Consider the following 14,206-nt stretch of genomic DNA (forward strand, 5'->3'; position numbering starts at 1 on the left):
CATGTTCACTGCCTGCAGTCACATCATAACATCCCTTTATGAGAATACCGGAGTTCATTGATGTCATTTTGATGCAATCCATATTGTTACTATGAGTAATGCGGAATTGTGCTCTATATGAGTCAGGAATAATCCAGCTTTGGAGCATCTGCATTGGGCTTTTAAGTCTTATTCTGGAATTAATAATATTAATAGCAGCAATAGAAATAATAATTATTAGGAAAAAGCACAGCCTGCGTTCGAAATGGACAAATATGGCTGTCCTCGTGTACACTATATGGCCAAAAGTTTGCTGACACCTGTCCATCACACCTGTATGAGCTGTTGGACATCTAATTCCAAAATCATGGACATTACTATGGAATTGCCCACGTTGGCTATAACAGTCTCCGCTCTTCTTGGAGGGCTTTCCACAAGATTTTGGAGTGTGTGCTGGAATTTGCCAAAAGAGTATTTTTGAAGTCAGGTACTGATGTTGGACAAGAAGACCTGAATCACAATTAGAGTTCCAATTCATCTCAAAGTTTTTCAGTAGGGTTGAGGTCAGGGCAAGCCACTCGAGTTCCTCCATGCCAACTGGTCCTCCATGTCTTTATGGAGCTGGATTTGTACACCTGGACTCAATAACTTGGAGGGGTGTCCACCAACTTCAGTTTCTATGACAGAAAATAGAAGTAAATCTCTGTAATGGGGTAACCGTAACAAAAAAAAAAAAAATATGGCACAGGTCTTAGCTTTTTACTTCTTCTTCCAATTTTTTAAAATTATACGTTAAAGTGGTTACTAAAGTCTGCAAATACGCACCTCCACTCCAGAAATGGGACATCAGAGCTCCCTTGCTAGCACCTTCTGAGTGTGGTGTCTTCCGATATCATGATTGGCTGGTGTGAGATGATGTACTGTAACTCCCATGCATGCGCGCAACAGATGCTGGGTATGTAAACTGGCTTGCCCATGTGCAGCTCAGTGAACAGTGTAAAGAAGATTGCAGGAAGGAAGAGACATAGTATGAATCACGTGTAATAAAATACCTTCCTGCCCACAATTTTTGGTTTAAAGGCCAGAGTTCTGCTTCAACTTGAATTTTTGGTTCCTTTTTCGAAAAAGAGGTTGCAGATTGGGTCACCATTGGGTCTCCTTGAATATGTCAAATTTGTGATTGATTACTTCAAGGGAACCTTCTTTATTGTTTGCATGATTACCTTTCTGAATAAACCTGTTTATTAGTCACATAGAACACAAAAGCTGACATCTTTGGTTTTCCTTTACAGAGCAAGTCATGGAGAAAGATCAAGAATATGGTGCACTGGTCGCCCTTCGTCATGTCATTCAAGAAGAAGTATCCCTGGATTCAACTGGCAGGACATGCAGGTACCACACAGAAAACCATGTTAGAGGAAGGTTCTTGCCCTCACTTCCTGTCATGATGACTACACAGGAAGTGAGTAAAAATCTCCCTAATGGGAACACAGAGGGTGATAGAGACCTGTGAAAGGGTGATAGAGACCTGTGAATGGGGCCCCGCTGCCACCTGCCACCACCTGCCACTGTTCCTGGGCTTTCCCATTCCATCAAGGAGCCCGGGACCGCTGGAAGCAGTTGGGCTGGAAGCTCACAGAGGAGGAGGACTATCTGTTCCTCCACCTCCTCTGTGACCACCAAAGTTTTCAGTTCTTTGTTTACTGGTTTGATTCTGTGTTACCAGAGACCCCTGATCTCTCCATAAAAAGAACCTATCACTGCTCAAGCTATCACAAGGGATGATGTTCATCCTTTGTGATAGCAATAAAGTTTAATGGAAAAAAAAATGTTAAAAGTTTGAAGAATACATTTAAATATAATAAAAAAAAATGTAAAGCACCCCCATCCCCAGTGCTCACATGCAAATACGAACGTGTACATAGGTTTTGCATGCATATGTGAACAGTGATTGTACCACACATGTAAGGTATCAGAAAGAACCTTGGATTGAGAGCAATAATTCTATTGCCATAGCTCATGGTAAACTCTAAACTGGTAACCTGTAAAGGCTTTTAAGATTTTAGGTATTTTAGTTTGTCAAAATTTTAAATCTTGACATGTTTGGTATCTATTTACTCGACACAACATCATCTTTTATATTTTACAAAAAAATGGATAGTATATTGTGGTGTTTGTGTGCACTAAAATGATTTAGATATATTTTCTCCTGAAAATGTGGGGTTTAAAAATGGCTTCACAAATATTGTGCAATGTAAAAAATTGCAACAGGCACTACTGTATTCTCCAGGGCCTCTGCTTTTAGAAAATATATAATGTTTGGGGGTTCTAAGTAATTTTCTAGCAAAATAATGTAACATATATGTGAAAAATGTAATAATTGGCCCGGATGGCGCATGGTTATGATGATTGATCTCTTCTTCTGAAAATGCTCATTGCCTGACTCTAATGGTGAACCTCTTTCTTCAGAACTTTCAGACAGACGTGGAATACTTGTGTACATAGAGAGTTCTGGCTTTCCTTTGACTTTATTGATTTGCACACCTTTTTTGCTGACAGCTTTATTCCTTATGGAACAAAAAACTTTATATATTAGCACCATACAGCAGAAGGCAGAGTTTGAGAAGGCTTTGAAGTTAACGAAAATATATCAGCTTTATGGAAACTGGCTGGGACTGAGCCATTTTCCATAAATATCATCAGACCCTCCATCCCCATCTGGGCCACACGGCCACCTTCAGGCCTGGTTCACACCTATGCAGTTTGCTTTTCATCCGTTTCTGCAGTGCTTTTTGAGGTGCATTTTGCACTTTTGAACATGGGTTTTTGGCGCGCTTTTCACGTTTTTTTTTATGCTTTTTTTTTTTAAAGGAGAAATGTTTTTGTCGTTAGGCAGATTAAGAAAACGCATCCAAAACGTATAAAAAATGCACTACATGCATTCCTGTAGAATGTCCATTGAAGTCTATTGAACCAAAAACGCACCGTGTTGTGTTTAAAAAAGTCCCTGACCCTTTCCAAAAATGCAGCAGCTGAAAAACGCATAGATGTGAACGTGCACCATAGGAAGCCATGTTAAATGGACTGCAGTGCGTTTCTGCACAACGCATAAAAAAATGCATAGGTGTGAACCAGGCCTCAATGTGAATATCCAGTATAATAGACACAAATAACAAAAGCAAATTTCCAAATTCAAGTTCAAAAGGTATTCCGGCAATTCTTGTCTTTGCAGGTAGTTTTAAGGCCGCAGCCAATGGTAAGATCCTAAAGAAGCATTGTGACTGCGAACAGCGATGTCTCAGCCAGCTTATGAATGATGTGCTAAAGCCGTACGTCCCCATGTATCACGGTGATGTGCTGAAAGACGGTGAGAGATACAACCAGATGGAGGACCTGCTGTCCGAGTTTGACAGTCCCTGTGTCATGGACTGCAAGATGGGGGTCCGGTGAGCACTGATTTTTATTACTTGGTTTAATTTTATATGAAATGCATGTCATAGAGGGAATGGGATCAAAGAGGACGTTCTATGGGGTCTCTGCTCTATTATGGCCCATTGGTAGGGCCAGAATTTTAGATCCTATACCAGTAAAGAGAACTTGTCCTACCAGGAGACTTCGCCCCTGTTCACATTGACTGCGGTTTTGAAATTGTGCGACTTCACCTGAAATTGCACAATTTCTAAGCGCATGTCAGTGCGACTTTGAAGACATCTGTGCGGCTTAATGCACAGACGTTTTTTCTAGTTGCACCCGAAATCCTCAAAAGTAGTGCATGTACTACTTTTTCAAATCGGTGCAGCACCGCAAAGTTGGCATCACACTGATTTGAACAGTGCGATTGCCGGCTATAGGGTGCACTTGTCATGCGATTTGACTAAAGACAAATAGACTGTGCACTTTGGAAGAACAGTCGCCCAAGAGCTTAGTAAATGAGCAGAAGCTCTGCTGACTTCCATCATCCAATCACGGGGAAGTAAAATTTTTCCCTTGCATGTGATTGGGTATTCTTTGCAAAGTTAAGCTCCATCTCATTTACTAACCTTTGGAACAACTGCACTTGCAAAGTGCACAGTCTATTTGTATTTAGTAAATTCAACCCTATATCCTTTACAGATTCTAAATTGACAGCTTTAAATTTCCAACTGCTTGCTCATATTTGTCAGGTGGAGGTTTGCATAAAGTAGAACTCCAGCTATTTTTTTTTTACATTTGGATAGATACAGTGGCTTGAAAAAGTATTCATACCCTTTGAAATTTTCCACATTTTGCCACATTTTTGGGTTACACCCAAAAACGTAAATATATTTTATTGGGATTTTATGTCATAGACCAACAGAAAGTGGCACATAATTGTGAAGTGGAAGAAAGTTGATAAATGGTTTTCAAAAATGTTTACAAACAAATATGTGAAAAGTGTGTCGTGCATTTGTATTCAGCCCCCTTTACTCTGATACCCCTAACTAAAATCTAGTCACCTAATTAGTAAATAGAGTCCACCTGTGTGTAATTTAAGCTCAGTAAAAATACAGCTGTTCTGTGAAGCCCTCAGAGGTTTGTTAGAGAACCTTAGTGAACAAACAGCATCATGAAATCCAAGGAACACACCAGGCAGGTCAGGGATAAAGTTGTGGAGAAGTTTAAAGCAGGGTCGGGTTATAAAAAAAATATCCCAAGCTTTGAACATCTCACGGAGCACTGTTCAATCCATCATCCGAAAATAGAAAGTGTATGGCACAACTGCAAACCTACCAAGACATGGCCGTCCATCTAACTGACAGGCCGGGCAAGGAAAGCATTAATCAGAGAAGCAGCCAAGAGGCCCATGGTAACTCTGGAGGAGCTGCAGAGATCCACAGCTCAGGTGGGAGAATCTGTCCACAGGACAACTGTCCCGTTTGCAGTTGGTGAGAAGTCACAGCAAACATGTGGAGGAAGGTGCTCTGATCAGATGAGACCAAAATTTTACTTTTTCGGCCTCGAAGCAAAACAATATGTGTGGCGGAAAACGAACACTGCACATCACCCTGAACACACCATCCCCACCGTGAAACATGGTGGTGGCAGCATTATGTTGTGGGGATGCTTTTCTTCAGCAAGGACAGGGAAGCTGGTCAGAGTTGATGAGAAGATGGATGGAGCCAAATACAGGGCAATCTTAGAAGAAAACCTATTATGCAGCGTACACAGGGGCAGACTTTTTGACTGGTCCGACAGTCTGTCCGACGGACTTTCGGTGGACTTTCCCAACTAACGGACTTGCCTACACACGATCACACCAAAGTCCCACGGATTCGTACGTGATGACGTACACCGGACTAAAATAAGGAAGTTCATAGCCAGTAGCCAATAGCTGCCCTAGCGTCGGTTTTTGTCTGTCGGACTAGCATACAGACGAGCGGACTTTTCGACCAAACTCGAGTCCGCCGTTTTGTTTCAAATCTAAAGTCCGTCAGATTTTTGACCAAAAAAGTCCACTGCAGGTCCGATGGAGCCCACACACGGTCGGATTGTCCGCTGGATTCGGGCCAGATGCTGAATACAAATGCACGTCACACTTTTCACTTATTTATTTGTAAAAAAATTTGAAAACCATTTATCATTTTCCTTCCACTTCACAATAATGTGCCACTTTGTGTTGGTCTATCACATAAAATCCCAATAAAATACATTTATGTTTTTGGTTGTAACATGACAAAATGTGGAAAATTTCAAGGGGTATGAATACTTTTTCAAGGCATTGTACAGTGTTAGATATACTCCAGTATGTATATATATCCACTTGCCCTCCGGAAGATTTACCCCCCTTCACGACCAGGCCATTTGTTGCTTTTTGGAGCTGCAGCACTTTAACTGACAATTGCGTGGTCATGCTGTGCACAAACTAAATTTATATCATTTGCAAATAGAGCTTTCTTTTGGGGGTATTTGATCAGTTCTGTGTCTTTTATTTTTTGCACTATAAACAAAATAAGACCGAAAATTTAGAAAAACAAACAATATTTTTTACTTTCTGCTATAAAACATATCTAATAAAAAAATTTAAAAATCAAATTTCTTTTTAAATTTAGGCCAATATGTATTCTGCTTCATATTTTTAGTAAAAAAAATCCCAATAAGCGTATATTGATTGGTTTATGCGAATGTTATAGTGTCTACAAAGTGTCTATGGTTTATGTACTGGAACTTTTTTTTTTGTGTACTAGTAATGGTGGCAATCAGCGACTAATAGCGGGACTGCAATATTACGGTGAACAATCTGACACTAACTGACACTTTGTGGGAACCAGTGACACTAATACAGTGATCCGTGCTGACAATATGCAGTGTCACTGTACTAATGACACTGGCTAGGAAGGGGCTAACATCTATGGCGATCAAATGGTTAAATGTGTGCCTAACCAGTGTTTATGTGTTTACTGTGAGGCGCTTTTATTAAGGGATGTGATGGTTTTTATTCTCTGCTTTGTAGGGGAACAAAACTGCCACTTCCCCACTGACAGAACAGAGCTCTGCATTGTTTACATAGGCAAAGCTCTGTTCTGTCTTCCACCTCACCGATCAGCGGGTGCTGGCTACCATCCATTGGCCTTGCATCCGCTGATCAGCTTGTGCTGCGCTCCATAACCAGAAGTACTGGATCACATTCTAGGTATGTGATCCGGCATAGGAGAACCACTTTGCTGCCGTATAACGGCATTATACGGTCGGCATGTGGATGTACATGCTGTGCCTGATCCGTAATGCTGCGGAATAATTGTTGAGATCATTTTACCTTTAAATTTATTGAAGCAAACCTAGCACAGTTGTATTTTTCAATAATTGCAGGTATTTTTTACCTCTCACGGAGATCACAGTACTACCCCGACTATGCGTTCATCTGCTTTCCTCTCCAGAAGGATGGAGCCATCTTTGTTCAGGCATATTCCAGGGTCACTTACTGTTTTCTGGACAAACTGTGATGTAGATCTTGATGCTTGTGTAGTTCTTGGCTGTGTTCTCAAATGTCTGACACAGATCAGCCCCTGCTGCAGCCTGTCCTTATGGGACTTGCTACAAAATTACAATGTTGCTGTTTGATCGCTAGAGGAGAGGAGACTGAGGAAATGCTTCCTCCTGCCTATAGCAGATTGATGACTTCATCTCAGTCTAGGCAAAGGCTAGAACTGAAGCTTAAAGTGTTACTAAACCCACAACAGTAAAATCAGTCTGTATATACAGCATAGCATGCTTGTTATACTCACTGTGGAACTTAAGGAGTTAATCCTCTATGTGTGTAAAAAGGCAGTTTTATGCTGTATGTACAGATCCTCCCCTCCCTGCACTGTCTGTCTGGGGAAGGCCAGCTAACAAGCAAATGCTCAGTTGTGTCTTTTATGCTGGAGAGAACATTTACTTGTTCTCAGAGCTATCCAGGTCACATGATATTGACATCACACATGTGGGCGTGTATACAGGCTTTAGTGGAAAGCTCCTCCTCCTCCTACAGGAGAAACTGTGCAGTTTATGATATAACTGTGGTATACAGATCATCCAAAAAAGGTATATAGTGGCAGTATTTTAATTTAAAAAGAAGATTTATAAGCTGTGGACACTGTGTGTGTGTGTGTGTGTGTGGGGGGGGGTAACTATTTTCATATTACTGGGTTTAGTAACACTTTAAGGCTGGGTTCACACTAGTGCAAATTGGATTTGGATTTTCCCCACATCCAATTCCCATAGCAGGATATTGTTACCGGCTCTCTATGGAGCCAGTTCACATATCTCCGCAGCGGCTCCGGTGCCAATTGCTCCAGTGTGTCTTTTGGTCCGTTTCAGGTCCAAATTGAGCCCAAAATTCGGGCTGAAATCGGATCTGAAACGGTGAATGGAGACGCACCGGACCCCAGCTGTGTGCCGCTGCGTGCTGCAATGTGAACTAAAGCGGTACAAACCCCTTCTATTTTTTTATAGCCAAGGGAGCTGCAATCTTAGCCTCCGTTTGATCTGCAGTTGTCACGGTGCTGCACATGTAATCAGTTATGACACCAGACATTTCATGGCTTGACAGTTCTGTTGGGAGTACAAGTAACTGTGACAGTTCATTCACAGCGTGACTTGAATGTAATTGTTTTAGAAAAACATTCAATTAAAGAGTTTAGTTCAGCTTTAAGGGCCAGTTCACACCATAGAAACACAGTCCAGATGTGTTCCAGATGCTTTTCTGCATGCAAGTTTTTGAAACGTTTTTGATGCGTTCCAGTGCGTTTTTGATGCAGTCCGGTGTATTTTTTCCCTCCTCTTTTTTCTTAACCTTAAATAAAGACATGTGTGTTCCAGTGCATTTTTGGTGCATTTAGGTGCGTTCTGGTGCGTTCCAGTGCACTTTTGGTGCGTTTATGTGCCTTCCAGTACAGTCCAGTGCAGGAAAAATGCAGCACGTTGTACTTTTTTTCTGGAACTGGAACGCACTGCACTGGTGTGAACTATGCCATTAGAAACCATATAACCTACTATCCATGCGTTTTTGATGCAGAATAAATGCACTGGACTGCATGTAGTGTGAACTGACCCTTAAGATGGGTTTTTAATGATAAACGTTGCAAGTTGGAGCAATGAATGATACTGTTGCTGTGTATTGTGACCCATCAGAAATTGATTTATGCAGATCTGTGAATAGAGATCCACTTTAGTCCAGATAGATGATAATTACTGGAAAAAGCAGGACAATCGTGTTTGGTGAAGCTCAGGGCGGTTCAGGTAATGTGATGGAAAGTGCTGGGCCTTGTCTAATTTTAACCTCATTCAGAGTTCTTAATCGTCTTTATCCAAAACCGCTGAAGTGGAAGTAAGCAAATCATGCAAATGTACAACTTACACCTCCTTCTTTGTACACATGCCATTATTTATCAGTGTGGATAATTGAACAACATGTCAGCTAGATTTTATTTAGCTTTACACAAATAAAAGACGATTAGCTTCAGCTGCAGAACTCAAGTGTGTGATTTAATAAAATGAAAAAATCTTTAAGGAAGTATCAGGAGTGGTATGGTCAACTTTTTTGCTGACACATGCTATCATCCTTATCTTTCCTTCATTACTTTCTCACTCAAGGACCCAGGACAAGCATGTGCATATCATGTATGGTAGACGCACCAACTAGAAATATAGCGTTACTAGGCCTACTGATTACCAACAATACAGACGTAATCACGGATGTGGAAATAAGGGGCAATTTAGGAAACATTGATCACAGGTCAATTGGCTTCAGTATAAATCACAAAAATAGGAAACATAAGGGGGATAGAAAGACACTGAATTTCAAAAGAGCAAACTTCCCTAAACTACGCACTTTGCTAGAAGATATTAATTGGGATAAAATCTTAGGGACAAAGAACACGGGGAAGAAATGGGTTTGCTTTAAGAGCATAATAAATAAAGGCATTAGCCAGTGCATCCCATTGGGAAATACATTTAAATGAGCGAATAATAGTCCTGGGTAGTTTAACTCCAATGTAAAAATACATATAAAAGCAAAGGAGAAGGCCTTCAAAAAATAAAAGGCTAAGGTATCATCATCAGCATTCAAACTTTACAAAAAATGCAACAAGAAATGTAAGGGTGCAATTAGGGCGGCTAAGATAGAACACGAAAGACACGTAGCAGAGGAGAGCAAAAAAAACCCCAATAAATTATTTAAGTATATAAACAGTAAAAGAGGGAGGACAGACCATATTGGCCCCCATAAGGAATGAGGAAGGGAATCTGGTTACAAAGGATGGTGAGATGGCGAAGGTATTGAATTTTTTATTTTCAGTCTTCACAAGGGAATCGGGGCCTTCAGTAACCAAAACTGCAGTGTTTATCCTCATGACACATCACAGGAAGCACCTTCATGGCTAACAGAAGACAGAATTACAAATAGACTTGAAAAACATAACATTAATAAATCAACCGGGACCAGGTGGCTTGCACCCGAGGGTCCTTAAGGATCTCAGTCAAGTAATTGCTAGACCATTGTTCCTAATTTTTACTGACAGTCTACTGACTTAAATGGTACCAGATGATTGGAGAAAAGCCAATGTAGCACCAATATTTAGAAAAGGGCCAAAATACATCCCTGGGAATTATAGACCAGTTAGCCTAACATCAATAGTATGCAAGCTCTTGGAGGGGATGATAAGGGATTATATACAAGATTTTAGTAATGAAAACTGTATCATTAGCAGTAATCAGCATGGATTCATGAAGAATCGTTCTTGCCAAACCAATCTATTAACCTTCTATGAGGAGATGAGTTGCCATGTAGATAAAGAGAGGCCCATAGACGTGGTGTATCTGGATTTTGTAAAAGCATTTGACACAGTTCCCCATAAATGTTTATTGTACAAAATAAGGTCCGTTGGCATGAACCATGGGATGAGTACATGGATTGAAAACTGGCTACAAGGGCGAGTTCAGAGGGTAGTAATAAATGGGGAGTACTCGGAATGGTCAGGGATGGAAAGTGGGGTCCCCCAGGGTTCTGTCCTGGGACCAATCCTATTTAATTTGTACATAAACAACCTGGAGGATGGGGTACACAGTTCAATCTCTGTATTTGCAGATGATACTAAGCTAAGAAGGACAATAACTTTTCCGCAAGATGTGGAAACCTTGCTAGGAGATAGGAATAAATTAATGGGGTGGGCAACTATATGGCAAATGAGGTTTAATGTGGAATTATTTAAAATAATGCATTTGGGTGGCAAAAATATGAATGCAATCTACTCATTGGGGGGAGAACCTCTGGGGGACTCAAGGATTGAAAAGGACCTGGGGGTCTTAGCAGATGATATGCTCAGCAATGGCATGCAATGCCAAGCTGCTGCTAACAATGCAAACAGAATATTGGCATGCACTAAAAAGGGGATTAACTCAAGAGATAAAGCGGTAATTCTCCTGCTCTACAAGACTCCAGTCTGGCCGCACCTGTCCAGTTCTGGGCTCCAGTCCTCAGGAATGATGTGCTGGAAATGGAGCGAGTACAGAGAAGGGCAACAAATCTAATAAAGGGTCTGGAGGATCTTAGTTATGAGGAAAGGTTGCGAGCACTGAACTTATTCTCTCTGGAGACGAAAAGCTTGAGCGGAGATATGATTTCAATTTACAAATACCATACTGGTGACCCTACAATAGGGATAAAACTTTTCTACGAAAGTGAGTTTAAAAAGACACGTGGCCACTCATTAAAATGAGAAGAAAAGAGGTTTAACGTTAAACCTGCATAGAGGGTTCTTTACTGTAAAGCCCCATACACACGATAGGACCTTGTACAAACTTTCCCTTGGATTTTTGTACAAAGGGCATTGGCCATAAGTTTGTATTGCATACAGACGGCAGGACTTTTCCAGCCAACTTTCACCAAATCACATGATTTTTCAGATCTTTACCACCACCCTTTAGTCAACTTCTTTATTGTTGTCTGATATTGTGTTAATCTCGCCGCTTTTATCGGTGAGATTAACACCTTGCAAGCCGGGTTCACATTGGTGCGGGGACCCGACTTGGATCCCCGCCAATGCCAGGCACTGTGTTTGGTATGAATCTTGAGGGGGAACTCCACGCCAAATTTTAAATAAAAAACCGGCATGGGTTCCCCTCCAGGGGCATACCAGGTTCTTAGATCTGGTATGGATTTTAAAGGGAACCCCTACGCCGAAAAAACGGCGTGGGGGTCCCCCTGGAATCCATACCAGACCCTTATCCGAGCACGCAGCCCGGCCGGTCAGGAAAGGGGGTGGGGACGAGCGAGCGCCCCCCCTCCTGAGCCTTACCAGGCCGCATGCCCTCAACATAGGGGGTGGGTGCTTTGGGGGAGAGGGGTGCCCTGCAGGCCCCCCACCCCAAAGCACCTTGTCCCCATGTTGATTCCCTAGGTGAATGGGTAGGGGTACGATGTACCCCATACTCATTCACATAGGGTGGGGGGCCGAGATCTGGGGGCCCCCTTATTAAAGGGGGCTCCCGGATTCCGATAAGCCCCCCGCCCACAGACCTCGACAACCAACGGCCAGGGTTGTCGGGAAGAGGCCCTGGTCCTCATCAACATGGGGACAAGGTGCTTTGGGGTGGGGGGCCGCAGGGCTCCCCCCTCCCCCAAAGCACCCATCCCCCATGTTGAGAGCATGCGACCTGGTACAGTTCAGGAGGGGGGGCGCTCACTCGTCCCCACCCCCTTTCCTGACCAGCTGGGCTGTGTGCTCAGATAAGGGCCATTTTTCAGCGTAGGGGGTTTCCCCTTAAAATCCATACCAGACCTAAGGGTCTGGTATGCCCCCAGAGGGGAATTCCCTCTCGCACTGGCCGCAATAGGAAAATGTGTTTTTCCAATTGCAGCCAGCGTGAGCTGTACAGTACCCGGTCGCCGAAAATCAGCGCGATGGGTTCGCACTGGAAACATTCTCACGGCCGCGGACTGTAGTTTGTACAAAAGTCAGATGCTTTTGTGTACACACGATCGGACTTTGCTCCATCGGACTTTTGCTGCCGGAAAGTTTGTGCGTTCCCACAGCCAGCAAAAGTCGATGGAGACAGAAAAAGTTTGTCCGATGGAGCGTAAACACAGTCGGATGTTGCTCCGAAACAGCAAATTTGCATGTTTGTTCTCAAAAGGTCTGATCGTGTGTAGGGCCTTAAGAGCGGCAAGGATGTGGAATTCCCTTCCACAGGCGGTGGTCTCAGCGGGGAGCATCGATGGTTTCAAAAAACTATTAGATAAGCGACTATAAGTGACTATCCTCAGGTGATACACAGAGATTAAACAAATTTGTCTACATAAGTTGTACCTGTTTATCTGTGGTCCTCTCTTCTCTACAGCCATTCAAAGTGCCTAATATATCAGGCTTGTCTGAGAGTTCAGAAAAAAGGAGGTGGAGAGCTCAAGTTACACTCTGCAGAGCTCAGTGAGGAAAGTTCTGAGAGCTGATTGGAGGGAAGGGACACACACCCTCCACACAGCACACAGGGACAGAGCTGAGGCTGTCAGTCTGCTGGAGATCCCTCCCCTGTTACCATTTTTCTCTTGGTGTCAGGAAAACTTGTAAGAAGCGACTCATGCTGATAGCAGAGGAACAAAGCAGCAGACAGAGATAACACTTAGTGCTCCTAATTGAGACAAGTACACACTATAGAGGGATATGCTTTGTTTATATTTCATGTGTGATGTTTATAACCACTTTAAGTGGATGCGTGCTTGTTCCAGTTCAGTGAATTAACAGTAAAATATATGTGACAGCTCTGGAGGTTGCATCTGCAAGAATAAGTTGTCAGCTCACTCATTTCTATCTTTACAGTTTCCCTTTAAATCTGAAAATATTTCTGGTCGATTATAAGTTTTGCCTTAAAGCTGAACTCCAGAGAGATTTAAAAGGAACAAATAAATGCAATTCTGTAATCGTGAATACAGCCCTGGTTCACACTGATGCGATGCGGGAAATGAACAAGATTTTCTGCATTTCCCCACATTGCATCACACTGCTTGGAGATCGCACGGCGTCCATGCGATCTGCTGCGGGTGTCAATCTTAGATTAATGACTCCCTGAAACAGATCACACAGCGCAGTGCAATTGCCAGAATCGCATCAGAGAAGCTGAGCACAAAACTAAGGACCCTATTTTGCTGTGGATGCCATGCGATTCAAGCCACACAAAATGCATGGCTCAAATCGCACTGCACAGAGATTGCATATGATGTGGACGGGAATGCAGTGCATTTCCTGTGCAAATCACATGCATTGTTTTCTACGCACCAGTGTGAACCTAGGCTAAATGTATTTTTTTTTAAATGCAAGCAGTGTAAGTACCTAATTTTGACCTGGTATCAGCCTCTTGCAGTCCCTGTACAGCAGGGCTGACAAGTAAAACAAGGAAGCTGTGCAAGCAGCCAATCAGTTCATGTGCTGACAAGAAACATACTGATAGGAGGAGAAAGCAAAGTGCAAGAGAAATGAGCTCATAACTGCTATTTCTCTTCTCTGTCCAGTCACAGGCTAGAGCAGGTCCAGGGATGACCTGGGCTCAGAGGAAGTGGGTTCAAAGATGCTGGGCATCAGAGGACATCTAGGGCCAGAAAAATGTGCTGCATGGGAAATCTCTGGATTGAAGCTGATTATTTCAGCAAAAGCAGAATAGAAGAAAACAAGGGCGCGTGATCTCAGGCTAAAAGGTGAGTACATTTATTGAAATAAAATCAGTTACACTGGAGAAACCA

The 14,206-nt window shown here is 42.5% G+C and overlaps 1 protein-coding gene across 1 annotated transcript in view; it reads left to right on the forward strand.

Annotated features, from left to right (window-relative positions):
* ITPKB (inositol-trisphosphate 3-kinase B) overlaps positions 1-14,206 on the forward strand; it is a 164,132-nt gene that overhangs the window by 102,078 nt on the left and 47,848 nt on the right. Inside the window, exons 3-4 of the mRNA XM_073628302.1 lie at positions 1,272-1,371; positions 3,212-3,425. Of these exons, the coding sequence (XP_073484403.1) occupies positions 1,272-1,371; positions 3,212-3,425 (314 nt within the window). The remainder of the gene's footprint in view (positions 1-1,271; positions 1,372-3,211; positions 3,426-14,206) is intronic.

The sequence above is a fragment of the Aquarana catesbeiana genome, linkage group LG04, assembly GCF_042186555.1.
Source record: "Aquarana catesbeiana isolate 2022-GZ linkage group LG04, ASM4218655v1, whole genome shotgun sequence".
Lineage (NCBI taxonomy): Eukaryota > Metazoa > Chordata > Amphibia > Anura > Ranidae > Aquarana > Aquarana catesbeiana.